Source organism: Ambystoma mexicanum, chromosome 12, assembly GCF_040938575.1.
Source record: "Ambystoma mexicanum isolate Mex_15411 chromosome 12, UKY_AmexF1_1, whole genome shotgun sequence".
NCBI classification, from domain to species: domain Eukaryota; kingdom Metazoa; phylum Chordata; class Amphibia; order Caudata; family Ambystomatidae; genus Ambystoma; species Ambystoma mexicanum.
The window spans coordinates 434,570,290-434,590,422 of NC_090936.1; the positions used below are offsets into that span (position 1 = coordinate 434,570,290).

General features: G+C 49.5%; 1 protein-coding gene across 8 annotated transcripts in view; it reads left to right on the forward strand.

The window, feature by feature from the left end:
- Positions 1-20,133, forward strand: part of WNK1 (WNK lysine deficient protein kinase 1) — a 2,404,646-nt gene that overhangs the window by 2,175,954 nt on the left and 208,559 nt on the right. For all 8 annotated transcript variants that reach the window (XM_069628604.1, XM_069628602.1, XM_069628603.1 and 5 more), the window contains one exon: positions 19,512-19,694. In XM_069628604.1, the coding sequence (XP_069484705.1) occupies positions 19,512-19,694 (183 nt within the window). The remainder of the gene's footprint in view (positions 1-19,511; positions 19,695-20,133) is intronic.

Sequence of the window (20,133 nt, forward strand, 5' to 3'; positions counted from 1 at the left end):
TACCTTCCCTGTGTACAGTAGCACGTTGCACTGCATGTACAATACAATGCCCTTTGCCGGGTAAGGGTCTGTAGCGCAGCATATGCTTTGGAAAGGTTGTTTTACAGCTCCGCTGCTCTACAGGAGTGCCCCTCTTGTTGCCCGCAGCAGATGTGGCAAATGCTGTACACGTAAGTACCCAACATCATTGTTCGAAAGGCGGTAGCCGGCCCACTGCTCCTTTGTCCTTTAATTTGAGTTGTCGTCACATGCAGTACAAACACTTTATGCTACGACATTACTGTTAGCGGTACCATTCACGGATATGCATACATTGTGGAATACAAGAATGTTTACAAAAACGCCAATCACAGCTTCTTTACGTATACCACAACGCCATTTATTCTGTGCAACCCATGCACATACAGCGCCTTTATATCCCCCAGTAAGATTGTTTGCGCTCTGCATATTCTGCTGTTTCCTTACTTGCCTTTACATGCACTAGTATGTGCGTGAGGAAGGTGCATCATCTTTGCAATTTTGCAGCCTCAGTACAAACTGTCCCACTTGCAGTTACATGTTTTCTTCAACTGTATAACCGGCACATGACCTGTTCATACTTTCCGTCACACTGCTGAGTGCACACACAATGTATCAGTTTCACAGGTCATGGAAAGGTAATCAGCAGATAAATCAAAGTAATCCCACATTTAACATGCCCACATCACAGTGTAGGTTGCTGTTCTTTGCTTACCAGTGGCCGTTATACAGTTAGGAGTAATTTAGCCAAACATTGCTAAGTTTGCAGAGCCATCCACGAAGTGGACAGCAATACTTTAAATGCGGTAGCCTACTGCATGAATCTGTAGGACTGGCGACGGGGGTGGTGTTATCAGCATACAGTGCATGACCTATGCATGGGTCTAGGTGTGGATCGTAACACAACTACTTAAAAGTGCATTTGAAGATGCAGACATGCTGTGTAATTGCACATACGCCAACCAGGTGAAGTCTATATTTGTTACTAAAAACCTTTTCCCTTTACTGAAAAAACTACCCTAAAGCAACGTTATGCTTAAAGTGCCCTACTAAAAACCTATGAAATTCACTAACAAAGTTGTTAAACGGACGTTGTGGTTAAGTTGCACTGGTAAAAAACCCATGAAATTCAATGGAAAAACGTTGTCACAGGAACTTTATGGTTACAGGTAAAACTGAAAAAAAACGAAATTGGACAGTTGTGGTAAGGTAAGCAACCATTACTCGTGCCACCAGTGTGCACTGCAAGGACTAACACCCATGACATCAAAGATGCCATCACAAATCTCATTCATGACATCACTGATGACATCACATGTGCATTTAGTTTTAATAGGAAGCCTCCACAAGGGATTGTTATTGTAATGGTGGGAGAAAACTATCAAAGAATATTGGAAGACATATCATGAGAGAAGTAGGTCATGGAGGAATGCATTGCTATACACACCATTGTATTACACACTTCTTCACTGTACATGAAGGAACTCATGTGCAAATGTAGCCATTGTCTGCACCATGCCTCATGGAAGTGTAACCTTCAAAATCTTTCCATGCTGCACAGTGAAATCTTGAATGCATTAGTTTTAGATTTTCGGGTACTGTCAAACATGTAAGAAGTAGCTACCATTGCCTTTATAACTACATAAGTGCACTACTGCACAGAAATCATAAAGACACCACAATGCATACAAACATGACCATATACAAGGGAATGAAAGTAAGCTAAAAAAAAAAAGAGCAGTATTACTAGAAACAGTTCATAACATAACTGATTATCTTCATGCACAGAAACCACTGCTGTGTTTTATGCTTTCCTCTTCCCCTATATGTATCATATTATGTGAGTGAACTGTAAGGAAAGTAGTGTAGGAACATATGAGAAGGGTGCCGTACACAAATATAGAACCTTTTAAATTGTTTGTTCCCGACTGTTAGTGAAGAAAAGCACCTGCCTACTTATGGTAGTGAAGACAACAGAGGGAGCCACACATGTGATGTCATTAGTGATGTCTTGAATGAGATTTGTGATGGCATCTTTGATGTCATAGGTGGCATGAGTTATGGTTGCTTAGCTTACCATAACTGTCGAATTTCGGGGCTTTTCGATTTTACCTGTAACCATAACGTTCCTGTAACAACGTTTTTCCATTGAATTTCACAGGTTTTTCAGTAGTGCAACTTAACCATAACGTCCCTTTTTAACAACGTTTATTGTTAGTGAATAAACAAACAAACAAACTTGCACCCACTACCTGTGTTCAGGCTAATGACGTCTGCACCAATTTATCCCGTGGCATATCCCGATGTGCAGCCACCATCGCATCCCTTGGCACCGTAAAGGCAGGGGCAGAACCTTTCCTCTGTGCCCTTGGGTTCCCTAGGCCCCCGTGGGTTTTCTGTACACTCGCTACTCTTTCCACTATAATTATAATGCCCTCTGTCTGTGGTTCAACCTAAGGGGTTCCTTTCTGCCCTTAGTTTCACGTAGGGGCCGCTATGGGAAACGGGTGCATCTGGGTCTCCCTCCAATTTGGTGGTATGGGTACTACTGTGCACTTCCCTGCACGTCGTGGTGTGACCTACTCACCCGTCTTGACATCTGTGTTCATTCCGTGTGGTGTGGGTGTAGCTCATTCATTTACGTCCTGTACTGAATTATAACACAACTTGTTAGCTAGCATATTTTAATGTGTTTATTTGATTATAAAACGGCTTCTGAAATATATTCTTTTATTCTGTCATTTACATAGTTATATTCTACTGTTCTGCGCATTGCATAGTTTCCAGCTCCCGTCTAATGGATTCTTCAATCAACATTGGGTGATAATAAACAGCGCTTCTGTGATTAACATTATGTGGGACTATCGCCAGGGATGAATATGTCCTTTAGCGGTCGAAGCATTAAGGAGCAACCTGTCAGCGTTTAGGATGTGAAAGCGAGTTAATATGAAGGTGTTCCGTTTGAAGGTGAAACGACTTCTTGTCTTCTGAATAATTGGAACATCATGTGTGTTTGGAAAAAAAAACGGCGATGGGACCGAAGGTCAGAAGGAAGCGAAAAGAAATAAAACACAGGGATAAATTGATTGCTGAACGCAGTCGGCATTTCATGAGGAACGTATATAAAACATTCGAAGCATGCGATGTTCGCTAGCTATAACTTCTATTGGCTAAATATATAAATATCTTGGTGGACGTCATCTTCTGTTTTGAGCGTTATGTGAAAAATAAGGTACTTGGAACATTGCAGACTATTGTCTTCTTCAAAATAAATGTTTTCTTCTCCTATTTGTGAAAAGAAAGCAAGGTTTAGCGCTGTGAGAGGATGCGTGTGTTAATCTTCCTGGTTCTGCATTAGGTAACATTATGGCATGGGTGATGACCGGGTATGTTGGGCTACCCTGGCCACAAACGTCATGAAAAATTTGGTGGAGCAAGTGATGTCAATTTGAGGAGTGGGCAATCTAGATTCTTGCTGCGAGGGCACTTGAACTTGGGCAGATTTATCAATGGATAAGATTATCACAAGATAACGGCCTCCAAACCGTTTTTTTTCGCATGTGTAAATGTGAGGAAAACTAAGGTAAGATGCATAGGAAATATTTTTAAAATCGATTACAGTATGCTTAAAAAGGCATGCCTGATTGAATGGGGCAATAACATTTCTGAGCGAACTTCCCCTTTAAGGGGTTGTCTAGGCTTTTTCCCCCTGGTGCATAGGCCGCATCTGGTCTGGGACCTCAGTGTGGTTCTTGCAGCTTTGCAATGCAAGCCTTTCGAGTGGATTGTGTCCTCCAACGTATTCCTCATCTTAGATGTATTCCATCCAGCTTTGCTGCTCTTCGGAAATTTTTTCGGCAGAGGGCGCCGTGCGTCGATGTCATCGAGTCGATAGTCCCTCGAGGGCCTCCGTCGAGGGTGATGTCATCGGGTGTATAAGTAGCACGTGCGGCACCCGTTGGCCTCAGTTCCGTTTCTCCGCAGTACGTTGCTTCGGACATTCGGCGCGCCTCGAGTTCTGTCAGGAAATATAATATTATGAGAAGAAATAGTGTCCTCGTCATCGACGCTGACCACGACCCAGAGATCGCAAGTCGTGCGGCTCAAAAATGTCGATCACGTACCCGCACCGCGAGTGTTTGTGGTGTCTCGGGGAAGGCCACGACATGGAGGCCCGTTCGAAGTGTCAGGCGATGACGGGAAAGGCCTTGCGAGAAAGGAGAGAAAAGCTACAGGTAGGTCGGAAGGATCGGAAAGATTCTAGCGTTGAGTTGAGACCCCATGGGGCAAAATCTCCTCAACACGAAAGGCATAGATCCAGATCTCGAAGCGATTCTCATCGCTCGTCGTCTTCGTCGAAAAAGTCGAAGAAACAACGCCATAGATCTCCCTCCACCTCGTCGTCAGACGAGTCTCCGAAAATGAAATGCCCCACAAAACATTTGTCTTCCGAAGAGTGGGAAGCATTTAGGGTCAAAATGATGGAGTTGTTTGAGAAAGCAAAGCCTCGGTCCGCGCCTTCTCCGGAAGCCGGCCCGGCGCGTCATCGCGCCGACACTCGCGCGCCCTCGAGCCCGGGTGATTGTAAAAGGAAGGATAGAGAACCTTCAAGGACGCCGAGCGAAAAACGCTCAAGTCGAGTCGACCGCTCGAGGTCACCGATGCCGTCCGAGACCTTCCACACCTCGAAGGGGAAACTGTCGAAGGCCGCCTCGACGCCCTCGAAGCAGACCCTGTCGACGACCACAATGTCATCGACGCCGAAACCTTCAGCGCCAAAGGCTCCAACCAAGCCAGGGCAGCTATAAAAGGAGAAGGAGAATACTGCAAGACATGTATCTTCGTCAAAATCTAGTATTACACCTCCTCCTCCTCCCCCTCCTCCTTTCCCAGAGGTTTTCAAGCCTCTCCCTAGGAAGGAGTTTTTCAAATCCTTGACCTCAATTTTTGAGGATCAGGAGAGATCCGAAGAGGAAGATGTACATTTTGGGTTGGAATATGGCACCCAAAATGTCCCAGAATGCTTAATATCGGAAGAAAGCAGGATGAAGGATTTGGTGGAGTCCTTACATTATGCAAGTGGCATTGATACCTCTCCTGAGAATGATTTTGGTAGACCAGATCCAGGAGAGCATGCCAGTCCATCTTATCGCAATTTAATGACAAAGGTGGTGACTACTTGGGATGGGCTAAACCAACAGCCCAATTCGTCCAGGACGATTTGACAGACATATTGGATCATGGTCCCACTGAAGACCCAGTTTTACCTTTTCATGTAGCCTTACAAAACGGGGTGGCCAAGAATTGGGAAACTCCGGATTCTATTCCTCCGGTGAATAAATCCCTAGCATCAAAATACCGCCCAGCCAGTAGTGACCCGGGCTATCTGTCAAAACATCCAACTCCTGAGAGTTTGGTCATATAGGCAGCTACAGCTTCCAACAAACCTGCATACCCGTCTATCCCTCCAGACAGGGACGATAAGCGTGTGGATGGTTGGGCACGGAAGGTATTTTCAGCCGGGAGCATGGCATTAAAATCTGCCAACTCCACATGTGCCTTGGCAAAATTTTCGTATACTCTGTGGGAGTGCATCGCAATGGCGGCGGAGCACATACTAGAAGGGGAAGAAAGGGAAGGTTTCCTAGCCATCGTTAGAGATGGAAAGGAGGCCATGCAGGAATCCCTTCAATCTGGATTGGACACTGCGGATAGTGTAAGCAGGTCCATGGGCACTAGCACGGTAATGCACAGGTTTGCGTGGTTACGGAAGTCAGGTTTCGCCTCCTGAACATGCCTTTTGACGGGTCTCACCTTTTTTGGCAACAAGGCTGACGAGAGCCTTGAGAGGTTGCAGACCTCAAAAGCAGCGGCCAAATCTTTAGGAGCTGCTATTAGGCAACCTCAGCCTTTTCGTGCACAAGGACAATCATGGAGGGGACGATCCTATCGTCGTTATGCCTCATACGGAAAGACAAGAGGAATGGCCAGTCAAAGGGGCCAAAGAAAAGCCACTCGTGGTGGACGAGGAAAACGTGCTAAGCCAGCTGCAACCTCTTTGCCATCAGCGGCTGCAACATCTGCCACAAAACCACTTTGAAGACTTGCACCACAAAACACCTGTAGGAGGCAGGCTGTCGCAGCATCTGCAAGAATGGCCAGCCCTTACTCCAGATGTTTGGGCTCTAGAAATAATAGACCAAGGCTATTGCCTTGCTTTTCTAAAGCAACCTCAAAGCAATCCACCAGGGAGACACCCGTTGAAGTTTTCAAATCCGCTCCTACAGCAGGAAGTTCTTACCCTGCTGGAGAAAGGTGCCATAGAACCAGTACTTTCAGCGGAGAGGAACAAGGGTTGGTACTCCCCGTATTTATTAATCCCCAAAAAGGACGGAGGACTGAGACCCATCTTGGACTTAAGAAGCTTGAACAAGTTCCTCAGGAAGGACAAGTTCAGGATGGTTACTCTTTCCCAGATCCTTCAGGCCCTTCAACTCCAGGACTGGTTGGTGTCATTGGACCTCCAGGATGCTTATTTTCATGTGTGGCGATTCATCTCAAGCACAGAAAATACCTGAGGTTCGTTGTTGGCGACTCACACTATCAGTTTCGAGTCCTGCCATTCGGCTTAACCTCCGCCCCAAGGGCCTTCACCAAGTTAATGGTAGTGGTGACAGCGCACCTCAGGAGAGGGGGGATGCATGTCTACCCCTACCTGGACGACTGGCTGATTAGAGCGCGCTCTGCCGAGCAAGCTTTGGATCATCTGAAAGTCACCTGCCACTTCCTCCACAAACTGGGCTTCTCCCTCAACTTAAAGAAATCTCAAATGACACCTTCCCAACAGCTTCAATACATAGGAGCTGTATTAGACACATCCTTGGGAAAGAGCTCGCCTCCAAAGACGAGGGCTCAAGACATTCTTCAGATGGTTTCAAAATTCCAAAATGCCCAGAATCTCCAGGCTTAGGACTTTCTACGGTTGCTCGGCCTCATGGCATCCTGCATTTTTCTGGTGCCAGAGGCACGCTTGAGAATGAGATCCCTTCAATGGGCCCTAAAGACTCAGTGGTCCCAGTTCTCGGGTCAAATGACGGATCTTCTTCAGATTCCGAACAAGGTCAGACAAGACCTTCTATGGTGGACCTGTTCAGAGAACATCTTAAAAGGAGAACCCTTTTGGCAACCATGGCCGGAGGTCACAGTAGTGACGGACGCCTCGCTCCTGGGGTGGGGAGCACATGCCAACTATTGACAATAAAAAGTCGCTGGTCTCCATCGGAGTCCAAACTACATATCAACCTTTTGGAGCTGAGGGCAATCAGACTAGCGCTGAAGGCCTTCCTGCCATCTGTCAGGGGAAAGAATGTCCTGATAATGACGGACAACACAGTGGCCATGCACTAAACAAAAGAGGTGGTGTGGGGTCACTACCCCTGTGCAGAGAGGCAATGCAGCTCTGGTATTGGGCGATTCAAGAGGGAATCTCTTTTGCGGCAATTCATCTAGCCGGGGAAGAAAATATGACGGCAGATGCTCTGAGCAGGAAGAGCATGGTGTCCCACAAATGGGAATTGGCTCAGGAAGTCATTCAAAAGATCTTCGCCCTTTGGGGAACCCCTCAGGTAGACCTATTTGCAACCAGTACCAACCGAAAATGCTAAAGGTATTGCTCAAGGGAATTTCCCCTGGGAGGAGCCCTGGGGGATGCTTTCGTGGTGGAGTGGAATTTCCCACTATTGTACGCGTTCCCTCCGGTTCCCGTCATTCCTCAGGTCATCAGGAGGCTGAGACACTTCGGGAACCGCATGATCCTAATTGCCCTGGATTGGGCCAGGAGAACGTGGTATCCGGACCTTCTAGATATGTCCATCTGTCCTCCAGTACGTCTTCCTCAGAGAGAGAACCTTCTCTCTCAAATGGAAGGTCAGGTTCTCCACCCAGAGGTCAGAACACTCAACCTTCATGCTTGGTATCTGAAAGGCTGAGATACAGGGATTGGAACCTTCCGGATGATGTGATGGAGGTGTTGTTTTCGGCAAGAAGGCCAGCAACAAAGTCTCTGTACCGTTGCCGTTGGAAAAGGTTTTGCAACTGGTGCAGGGAAAAGAATGTCGATCCTTTTCTATGTTCTATTCCGGAAGTACTATCTTTCCTTCTTACCCTAGCACATAGAGGTCTGAATATCGGAACAATTAAAGGTTACCTTGCGGCGCTTTCCATCTTCAAGCGCTCATCGGAAGAATGCTCCTACTTCAACATTCCTTTGATAACACAATTCATAAAAGGTCTCACTAATGTGTTTCCTCCTCGCCCATTTCAAGTACCGATTGTTAGGCAGAAATCTGTGCAGTTCCCTTAGGGACCACTGCAAAAGGCTTAAGACTACAGGTGTTGGCAGTAAACCCAATTGGTAGCAGTCTGTACCACCCAGATTTACCTGGTAGCTTTGGCTGAGCAGCCAGACTTCTCTCAAGAAGAGTTGGACAGTATATAGAGTATACAAGACAGGTACCAAAATACAGTAGCACAAGCAAACACTGACCAAAGCTTTGGTATCAAGTGTATAATTATTTATTTAAAGACACACTTAGAAACACTCTAGCACTATTATTGTAAGCAAGTTCAAAAACACAGTCACTATTAATATATGTACAACCCTTAGTCCTTATTAGACAAGTCTTAGTTAACACCACTTATTTCCAGACAGAGGTGCGCGCTTAACTAAAGATGGCACTCCAATAAGTTTAAGAAAAAGGGAGGGAAAAAGGCAGAAATTAGGAACAGTACACAACACAATACTTTAGAAGCACTCAGCAAGGCAGGAAAGTCAAAGTCTACTTGTGAGCAAAAAAGTTCAGAGGCCAGGCTCCCTCTTGGAGAGAGTAGAACACCAATGCGCCCAAGATCACACAGTTTAAAGGCTTGGAAAGTCTTGCAGAGAATTTAAAAAGGAATTGGTTCAGCTCAGAAAAGTTCAGTTAGCCAGCCTAGGGCCAACCCAAGTGTTAAGTTGAGGATTTAAGAGACACCCCACACAGACCATTGTGAGGGAGGCCAGGCGGACACAGTACCTTGAAAGTAGAGAGAATCCTCCAGCGGGGGCAGTTGTTCCTGGCAGTGGATGCAAGTCGCGGCGTCGTCCGAGGAAGAGATGATCTCGACGTGGAGGAAAGCTGAAGGTCGTTGCACTGCCAGGGAAGAAACCAGCTGCTGAGTTCTCCGGTAAAAAGGTACTACCCTTTTATTCGCGGTAGTGGAAAAACATGGTATCCCGGTTGCCGGGGTGCTTGGCACAGGCAAGGCGGCCACGATATTATCCGGGAAGGCGAAAAGGCGGGCAAACTGGTTATCCCCATCGGTCAAAGGAAGAAGACTCTTCAGGATGAAGATCTCCTCTGTCATTGGAAGAAGTGTTGAGTCGGTTCAGCAGGGCTCCACCGGTGGGGTCGTCGTTGCAGGTCGCCTCAGCTTCTCCCTCTTCGGATTCTTTGGTCCTGTGGCGACGTCTCAAGTCCCAGTCCCCAAAGCCCTGCTTTTATGCAGAAAACCCCCATTCATCAGTCCTAGCTGTCACTCAAACATGCTAAGTGGTGAGCTGGGCGGGTCACCACTGGGCCAATCACACAAGAGTGCGACTTGAGTTGCCGAGGCAACTCAGTCCAGGGTGCCTAAACCCCCTCCTACGCCCCCTGTGGTACCCAGACAGAGTGGCACCTCTTTTGGAGGCTTCTGTGGAGAAGCCCGCCAAAAAGTGGAACAAAGGGCTCGACTTGGGTTGGAGTCACAGAAGCGAACACAAATGCCATTTTGGAACCGAGTTCTGGCAAAAAATACCAACCAGTGAATTAATATTAAATAAATAAACCGGCGGTATGTTTGAGGCTATGTTAAAAAGTATTAGCCGCAAACAATGGGAAAATCCCATAGGAATATATTCGCGGTTGAATATAAAAAGTAGTATCCACTGCCACCAGCCAAAACTCGCTCAGGGGAGACTGGACAGTGCCCCCTCGAACAACAGACCCAACAACAGATTGCCCAGGGGCAATCGAATTGCCTCTACCAGTACGCCCACAATATGATGGTTTGTACTGGTTCTGTTCACAATTTAGGACTAGTAAAGCCAATGGTGACTTTACATGCCCTGGGAGACAGTCCGTCCCAGGGCACGGAGTCTATGTTTGGCGGTCACTATGACACCCCTGTGTTACGGCACGGAGGGTGCTGTGTAACACACATACCAAAAATACATGAAGCCCTATGGAGTAAAAGACCCCAAAGCCCATACAACACATTACAAAGTCAAAGGATACCTCAAATCATGTCTAAGAGTGGGAGAAAAAGAGTCTCACTTTTAGCAGGAGAAAAAAATAAACCCCAAAAATCCAGCAAAGCTGCTGGGGGCTCAGTAGGTTTGGGAAATTAGCCTTAACAGAGAATTCTCCCTAACACCGATTTGGGATCTAAATTTGGTATTAAAATTCTTAATGTGTGCCCCTTTTGAGCCTATGCACACATGTCCATTAAGATTATTAACATGGAAAAGGGCATTCTTAGTTGCTCTAACATCAGCAAGAAGAGTGAGCGAATTGCAGGCACTATCTTCTGGGCCACCCTATACTGTGTTCCATAAGGACAGGGTTGTGTTGAGGGTTAAACCACCATTTTTACCGAAGGTAATATCTGATTTTCATTTAAATCAGAAAATTGTTTTACCCTCATTCTATCCTCCACCGCATCCATCTAGGGAGGAAGAAAGACTACACAGACTGGACCCAAAAAGAGCTTTAAGCTTTTACATCTCTAGGCTTTCTAGACTTAGAGTGGACAACCAGTTGTTTATAGGCTACACTGGAAGAAAGCTGGGTCAATCAGTAACAAAACAAACAATTTCGCGCTGGGTCATGCTTTGCATTTCAGAATGCTACAGACTAGCACAAAAAGACCCACCTGAAGGGTTAAGAGCTCATTCCACCAGAGGCATCGCCTCTTCCACAGCCCTTCAAAGAGGTGCCCCTGTAAGGTCTATTTGCGAAGCAGCAACTTGGTCTTCGCGTCACACCTTCTCGACATTCTATAACCTGGATGCTTCCCAGTCTAGGGAGCTAACTTTTGGAAAAGCAGTGCTTTACTCTGCCATCTAAGGGCATTTAAAAAAAAAAAAATTAAAAATCTGACCCCTCCTCCAGAGGAACTATGCAAAATACTGCTTTGGGAGCCTATCTAAGATGAGGAATACTTTGGAGGACACAATCCACTCGAAGAACAAGTTACTTCTTACCTGGTAACGTTCTTTCGATTGGATGTTCCTCCAACGTATTCCTCATCGCCCTCCCAACCTACCCCTCTATAGATTTCTTCCGGGTTATTGCCATCTCAAATCTCGCAAGGCTGATACCTGTCTGCCGGCACAATCTACACAGTACAAGATCACAGATACAAAAGAGGGGAAAAACAGAACTGAGGCCAACGGGCGCCGCGCGTGCTACTTATACACCCGATGACGTCACCCTAGACTGAGGCCCTCGAGGGACTATCGACTCGACGACATCGACGCACGGCGCCCTCTGCCGAAAACAATTCCGGAGAGCAGCAAAGTTGGATGGAATACATCTAAGATGAGGAATATGTTGGAGGAACATCCAATCGAAAGAACGTTACCAGGTAAGAAGTAACTTGTTCTTTGAGCCAATGGCTTCTGTGGACATCCGCTTGGTGACTCTAAAGACTGGTTTATTGGTGGCTCTCACCTCTGCGCAGGCTTAATGAACTGCAAGCGTTGACTTAGTACAAGTCCTTCACGTTTCACAACAACAAGGTCATCTTGCGCACTCACCCAAACTTTTTGCCCAAGGTGATCTCTCCGTTCCATCTGAATCAAGAGATCTGCCTGCCGATGTTCTTCCCGAACCCACAGTCTGAGACAGAGGGGGACCCTACATTCCTTGGACCTCAAGAGGGTACCTAAGTTTTCTCTCTCAGTTGAAATCCTTCAGGAAGTCTGAGGCATTGTTCGTGACTTTTGGGGGCTCTGCCCCCCGGCTCTCAGGATTCCATCGCCCGTTGGTTTGTTCAGGCCATTTCGGAGGCGTACACAGTCATGGGCAAACCTGTCCCTGAGGGGATTCATGCCCATGCGGTCAGAGCTAAGGCCACGACCGTTGCGTTTCAGAGACATGCTTCTTTGGATGTCATCAACAAGGTGGCTACGTGTTCCCCTCCGTCGGCCTTCTGTAAGCACTGCTCACTGGACACCAGCTCCAGGCATGATGCAGAGTTTGGTCAGGTTGTTCTGAAGCACCTTTTTCGCTTTATCCTAGATATGAGGCAGGTTGTCACAGCTCCACCCTATGTTCGTGTTCAGTGGAATCACCCACAAGGATGGAGGAAAGGGGACGGGACGTATGACTAAAGTTACTCACCGTAGTGAATAGAGTACTCATAGTCCCCTTTCCTGTATACCTCCCACCCGCCTTCCCCCGCTCATATGCCAATGGCTTATAGGTAATAAGATTAGCCAAGTTTCTCCAGCATGGGGTCTGGCATGGATTCACATGCTCATGAATATTCCCCGTCGTCAGGCTGGGAATCCTCGGTAAAGAAAAAAACCAGTATCAGTTTCGTTTCTGATCTGTCTTTCGTAGTAGTAACCAATCACTGGTCTCTGCGTCATACTGACCACAGCCAATGACTGCCCTCTACCTAAGCACCGCCTCTGGCAGCCATCTTCAGATTTTTACCGCACGTTCATGTGTTGGGATCCTCGTGCTATTGCTCTCGAGCGTTAGTGCTATTTTTTCACGTTTTTTGCTCAAAAACTTCGTTTTTTCGGTCAAAAGAGCCTCAAGCTCCACCGACTCTCCATCCGATCAACGGGGACCCGTGTCGGATTCGTCTGCGCCCCTCAAGGGTGAAGATTTCGTCGAGCTACGCTTTGGAGGACTCCAGAAGCTTCTCAGGCCCGGACATGGCCCAGGAGAAGGGAAGCTCGATGCCCGGAAAGCTGTTCAGGGTCTGCCCTGGATGCCAGCTGCAGAATGTCTTCAAGGAGGACGAACACTCTTTTTGTCTTTACTGCCTACATGAGGACAAGACGCACGTGGAGAAGGACTGGGCGTTTTGCGGCAACATGTCGGAGAGGACCATGAAGGACCGCCATCAACGTCTCGCCAACTGGCTAGAAGGGAAGAGCCCGTCCGGCGAGAAGAAGAGGAAGAGATCCGAGCGGTCTTCTAAGACCTTTGAGGACGCCCCGGCGACGGGGGTCCAACATAAGGCCAAGCACCGCGAGTCCGCTGGCACCGGGAGCGCCGAACGGTCGGGCTCTACGGGCGCCAGGCAGGGCGCACCCTCCCCGGCACCATCAACCACGAGCCAACGCTCTGGGTCGGGTAAGAGGAAGGCCGAGCACCCGGCGAAGCTCCTGGAGAGGCCCCGGTCGAGCTCGAAGGCGGAGGGGGAGCGAGGCAGTGCCCCCCCCCCCCCTCAAGGATAAGGCGGTGAGCGCACCTAAGGTGGTGAAGGCCTTAATCCATCCGGCCAAGCCCTCTATCGAAACTGTCGCGGCGGCCCTGGCTCAGCCTGTGGAGGCTACACCAGCGGTGGCGACCTCGGGGCTCAGAGTCTCCCTGCCACCTCGGAGGGAGTCCTCTTTTGTGCCCATCGATAGGACCCCCGTGAAATCCCCCGTGGGGAAGAAAAAGGGGGGGCAGGGCGTCGTCGTAGATTCGGCCTCTACCTCAGAGGAGGAGCTGGTCGAGGTCTTAAGCCACGGCCTCGGCATGGAAGAAGACCGGCCCGTCGGGATGGATCCCGACGCAGGTGACGACGACATCGTCGAGGGTACCGACGGGGCCCCTGATCACCCGTCGGATTCCCCTCTGCGAGCGCCGCGAGACAACTCGGCGGCCATTTTGTTGGCTATACAGTCCTTATGCTCAGAGATAAGGACGAGACTACCGTTGCCGACGGAACCTCTCCCGTCGGGGGACCCAGAACAGGGACCTTCTGGTGTTCCCCCTACCAAGAAAAGAAGGATCCACCCTCCACCTCCTTTTCAGCCGTCGCGCCCCTTCCAGCCCTCCTCCCCGTCCACCCGAGGGGATGATACGGGGACTGATACGGCAGCGACGGGTACGGACGACGAGGTATATGACGAGGATGTACCGTCGTCGCCTCCCACCAGGGCTTCTCCGCCCGACGAGATTGGATCGTTCCACTCCATGATCACCAGGGCATCCAAGCTTTTCCAACTCTGCCCTGAGGAGGAGAAGAAGAAGGAAGGTTTCCTTCATCAGCGGCGCGAGGCCAAGAGGAAGACGGTCCTCCCAGTGCCTCTATTGGACGACATTTGGGATGAAGGCCTCACCCTCCTCAAGAACCCTTCCACGACGCCAGCTAGAAGAGACCGGTACAAGAAGAAGTACCGGGTCCCGGACACGGCCCCCCTGTGCCTCCGGGCGCAGCCTACCCCGGACTCTGTCGTCTCCGCGGCGGCCAGGAAGAAAGCGGGGGGGGGTACGGCCTCCACATCGACTTCCCCACCGGACGGCGAGGGAAAGAAATTGGACGCTATGGGACGCAGAGTCACCTCGTCTGCAGCGACGACGATTAAAGCGGCCAACGCCTTGGCTATCGTGGCCCGCTACGACAGGGAGCTCTGGTACAAACTGGCTCCCCTGCTGGACTTCTTGCCGGACGACAAGAGGGCAGAGGCCCTGGAGATCCTGCAGGAAGGTGAGGTGGCTTCGGACCACGCCATTACTGTTGCGACGGACATCGCCGACACTGGGTTCCGCCAGTTGGGCAACGGCGTTTGCCTTAGGCGGCGTGGATGGCTCAAGGCTACGGACTTCCGTCAAGACGTTCAGACCAGAGTCCTGGACATGCCCTTCGATGGGAACAACCTGTTTGGGAAAACAGTGGACGATTCCCTTCAGGCCATTAAAGCGGACACCGAGACGGCCCGGGCCCTTGGAGTTCTGCAACAACGACGGACGCCCTTTCGGAGCAGCGGAGGCAAGGGCGCCTCCAAAGGTTCCGGCGGCGGTTTCTCCACCTACCGTCAAGCGGCCCGCTCGTCGTCTCAGGAGGCCTACAGAGGACGAGGCAAGTCTGGCGGACCCCGCCGTCGTCGCCAAGGAGGTCAAGGCGGCAAAGCCTTGTCGAAGCAGGATTGAACCGGCCGTGGGGTCGGGCCCCCACCGAAGCACCCCGGTGGGAGGCCGGCTGGCGAGCTTCGTCAGCGTGTGGGAGTCCATCTCCACCGACCGTTGGGTGCTGGACGCCTTGGCCCGGGGCCACGCGCTCGAGTTTCAAAGAAGGTGTCCGCGCGTCCCCCCCGTGGCCAGGAAAGAACTTCACGTCCCTCAACTTCTCCTGGAGGTAAAGGCGATGCTCAGGAAGGGCGCCATCGAACTCGTCCCAAAGAGGCTTCGGGGCTCCGGAGTTTACTCAAGATACTTCCTCGTGAAGAAGAAGACGGGGGGATGGCGCCCCATCCTGGACCTGCGACCTCTGAACAAGTTCATCAAGGCGCAAAAGTTCCGGATGGTCACCCTCCAGCACGTCCTGGGTCAGCTGGAGGAAGGAGACTTCCTGTCGACGTTGGATTTGGAGGATGCCTACTTCCATATTCCCATCCTAAAGGGGCACCGGAAATTCCTCAGGTTTGTGGTCCAAGGGCGTCATTACCAGTTCAAAGCCCTCCCCTTCGGACTACGGTCGGCACCCAGGGTGTTCACCAAGTGCCTCGCACCGGTGGCGGCGCAGCTGCGCCGCGAAGGGATCCACGTCTACCCCTACCTGGACGACTGGCTCATCCGAGCCAAGACGAGGGAGCTCGCCGTGGTTCACACGGCAAGGACCGTCCAACTTCTCACGGACTTGGGATTCTCCGTGAACTACTCCAAATCCCACCTGGTACCCGCGCAAGACGCTCTGTTTCTGGGAGCGAGGCTCAACACAGTGTCCCTTCTGGCCTCCCCGTCGGAGGAGAGGACCAGGACCATCCTGGGCAAGGTGCAGCGGATGTTGGTGGCCGACGCGGCCAAGGTGAGGTCCATCAAGTCCCTCCTCGGAATGATGTCTTCCTGCAGGAGGCGCAGGACCTGTGGCATTGGGCCGTCGCCCAAGGGATTCTTCTGGTGCCGTTTCATCTGGCAGGGATAAAAAACACCATCGCCGACTCACTCAGCAGGGAGCTGCGCTCGTGCCACGAGTGGGAACTACGGCAGGATCTGGTGGATCGCCTCTTCCGACGGTGGGGCACACCCCAGATCGACCTGTTCGCGACGGCGACGAACACCAAGTGCCGGAGGTTCGCCAGCAGGTTTCCCCAGACGAGGAGCATGGGCGATGCTTTCTCGTTCCCCTGGGAGGGCCTGTTCCTCTACGCGTTCCCTCCTTTGCCACTGCTAATCCGGCTCGTCAACCAGCTTAAGAGGTCACGGTGCAGGATGATCCTCGTCGCACCTGTGTGGCCGAGGCAGATATGGTTCCCGGACCTTCTGGACTTGTCAGCGTCCCCGCCAATCAAGCTGCCGGTGGACGCGGATCTGCTCTCCAGGGAAGGAGGCGCCATCCTCCACCACGACCCGAAATCGCTGAACTTGCAGGCCTGGCTCCTGCAGCGCTAGAGTTTGGAGGATACGACATACCGGCCGACTGCAGAGAGGTTCTTGCAAAGGCCAGGGCGTCCTCGACTCTTAAATGCTACGGACACAAATGGAAGAGGTTTTCTGTCTGGTGCCACGCACAGAAGATTAACCCTCTACGGATTACGGCTCCGCAGGTACTGCCGTACCTGCTGACGCTGGCCAAAGCTGGACTGGCACACGTGTCCATCAAGATTCATCTTGCTACGATCTCCCGATACACCAGAACCACGGGCCGGTCGTCCCTGTGGTCTCATCGTCTGGTGAAAGAGTTCATGAAGGGACTGTTCAGATCGTTCCCGCCGGTGAAGGCGCCGGCCCCGGCGTGGGAGCTCAACGTGGTGCTGACCAAGCTCATGGGTCCTCCGTTCGAGCCTCTGCACTCGGCCCCGTTGAAGTTTCTGTCGTGGAAAACAGCGTTTCTTGTGGCCATCACCTCCGCACGACGGGTGGGAGAGACCCAGGCCCTTTCCTGCAAGGCCCCGTACTTGACTTTTCACGACTCGAGGGTAGTGCTCAGGACGCACCCCTCCTTCATGCCCAAGGTACCGTCGGACTTTCATCTCAACGAACCCTTGGTGTTGCCTGTGTTCTTCCCGTCGCCTTCGTCGCCGGCTGAGAGGACTTTGCACTCGCTGGATGTGGCTAGAGCGCTGAAGTTCTACGTGGACCGCACGAAGTGTTTTCGGAAGACGTCACAACTCTTTGTGAACTTTGGACCTGTCAATCAGGGGAAGGCTCTCTCGAAGGCTTCCATTTCCAGATGGCTCTCCGGCTGTATCATGTACTGTCATCGGTTGGCAAACCGACCGCTGCCTGGCCGTCCGAGAGCCCATTCCACCAGAGCGATCGCAGCTACCACCACGTTCCTTTCTGGTGTGCCCCTGCTGGACATATGCAGGGCTGCTACGTGGAGGTCGACGCACACCTTCACGAAATTCTACTGCGTCGATCGGGATTCCAGGGAGGAGTCCAGGGTCGGCCAAGCAGTGCTGCGCAACCTGTTCGCCTGAGGTGAGCCTGGTGAGGAGGTAAGATGCTTAATGTTGAGTTTGATGTATACTTAATGTTGAGCCTTTGCCACCTCCCGTGGTTGTCCATGTGTGTACTGCTATGTATTCTTTATTCATGAGCATGTGAATCCATGCCAGACCCCATGCTGGAGAAGGAACAAGTTACTTACCTGTAACTGTTGTTCTCCAGCATGGGTCTGGCATGGATTCACATGCGAACCCTCCCGCCTACCCCTCTGCGGCTCTTCACTTGGTCATATTGCCACTTAACGTGCTTCCAAATCTGAAGATGGCTGCCAGAGGCGGTGCTTAGGTAGAGGGCAGTCATTGGCTGTGGTCAGTATGACGCAGAGACCAGTGATTGGTTACTACTACGAAAGACAGATCAGAAACGAAACTGATACTGGTTTTTTCTTTACCGAGGATTCCCAGCCTGACGACGGGGAATATTCATGAGCATGTGAATCCATGCCAGACCCATGCTGGAGAACAACAGTTACAGGTAAGTAACTTGTTCCATCTAAGCACCCCATGTGTTCAAAGGGGACTGAGGTGAGGCACCGGAGGGTGTTGCTTCAGCGGGGCGCTCCCACGCCTGAGGCCCTGCCTCTGCACGCTGTCCTAAATTTAAAGTGGAAGCTCAATTTTTCACTGCAAAGGTTCCGGTACCATCCTCATGTTGGGGGACCCCCACAAGGGTGGAGGAAAGGCAACTATGGACTGAGCACTCGAGTCACTACGGTTAGTAACTTTTTAAAATACAGTAATTTTTACTTGTAGAAATGTTGGATAGTACTGGATTAAGTCATCTTTATTCTCCGGAAAGTGTTCATAACATCTTGCTCTGAGAGACATTACCCTACTTATGTAGACAATGAAACAATAAAAGAATATTTGTGTGCTTACACTGGAAAAAAAAGTTATGTGATTTTCTTTTTTTTTTCTTTTTTTTTTCTTTTTTTTTTTTAAGGAGGCAAACAGAAAAACACTGAAACAGATATTAAGAAATGTTTTGAAAACACCCCAGGAAGTAAAAATAAAATGAACAAACCCCTTAAACACAAAACCCTATTTATAGGGCTGTCAAGCTGGACTTTTCGTGGTTGAACCTACGTGCTTTGTGTCAAGGACTATTGTTTTCCCCATTCATGCTGGGTACTATATATTTGTATCTTATTTTGAGGATTTTTTTTCTGAAGTTATTGAAAATGCGCTGCTTGAGCTTCTCAATCTTAGGTAAAAAAGGAAGGGAAGCAAAATGCTAATCTCCGTTCTTTACATAGAATCAAAAGCTTTGGATCTGTGTTTGTCCGAGAACATGGGTTCGAGTAACCAGCAGCGAATGAACGGAAGTCTACTGGAGTTGGCAAACAGTACTTTTTAGATTTTTGTGGTGGAGGAAGAAGTAGGAGTATTTTAGCAATTGCAAGTGTGCTGAAATCTTAAAGGTGATCATGAGCAGTGTTGACTTCACAGGCTTAAATCAGTTTAGTTTCATATTGATTTAATACATGACTTGAGCTTGCTTTGGTACACCAGAGGCACAGATACCCTCTGGTTTAGTTGACTAACACATTTAACTAATCTGCTCATGCACAGCTGGTCGCGCTGAAAGAGTAGCACGCCCCGATTTGGGTTTCTTTTATATACATTTCTGCTGGGCCATAATGGTTATTGTGTTAGAATTCTTTTTTGTTGTTGGTGTTCTTTTACCAATGACCTGAGATTTATTTGGATGTTTAGAATGCACTGTGACCTTTGCATATATTTAGCCCATCTTAGACATCAATTCAGCCTGTGACCTTGTCCTATTGTCTCCCAGGAAAACATTCTTCTCAAAGTGCACCTTCAGCCATGCCTCCACAGCAAGGATCTCTTCTTCATCCTGACAATATACCAGAGAGTGGACAGCCGTACAGACCTTCTCCCTCCACAGAAAATCTCTGCTCAGCCTTTACTAGTGATGCTGCTCTTTCTGTACCCAGTCTCTCTGCCCCAGGTCCAGGTACGCACATTTGAGGAGAGAAAGTTTAATGCATGTGGATGTTGAAACTGTTCTTCTACATAACTGTGAAATGTACTTTCTCTGTCATGTTGTAATTCATAAAACATCAAGTATTTGAAAGGATGTTCATAATGCATACCAAATTTGAAGTATGTCTTGAAGAGTCTGTCTGTTTTTAAAGGATCACATTGGCGAGTGGGAAATAGTGTGATGGGTGCATGTGGATGAACAGCATTCATACAAGGGGGCATGAGTGTGAATGAAGGTTATGCATGGCTAGTAATTTGAAGATGGATGTTTTTGTTCCTGCTCTTCAATACAATTTTCCTAAAATGGGACCTAAGCATTCTGAGATAGCTGTGTCAAGAAATGTACCAGTCCTAGAACACTCCTAACACAAACTCTGCAAAATTCTCACTAATAAGGATCTATTTCTTCA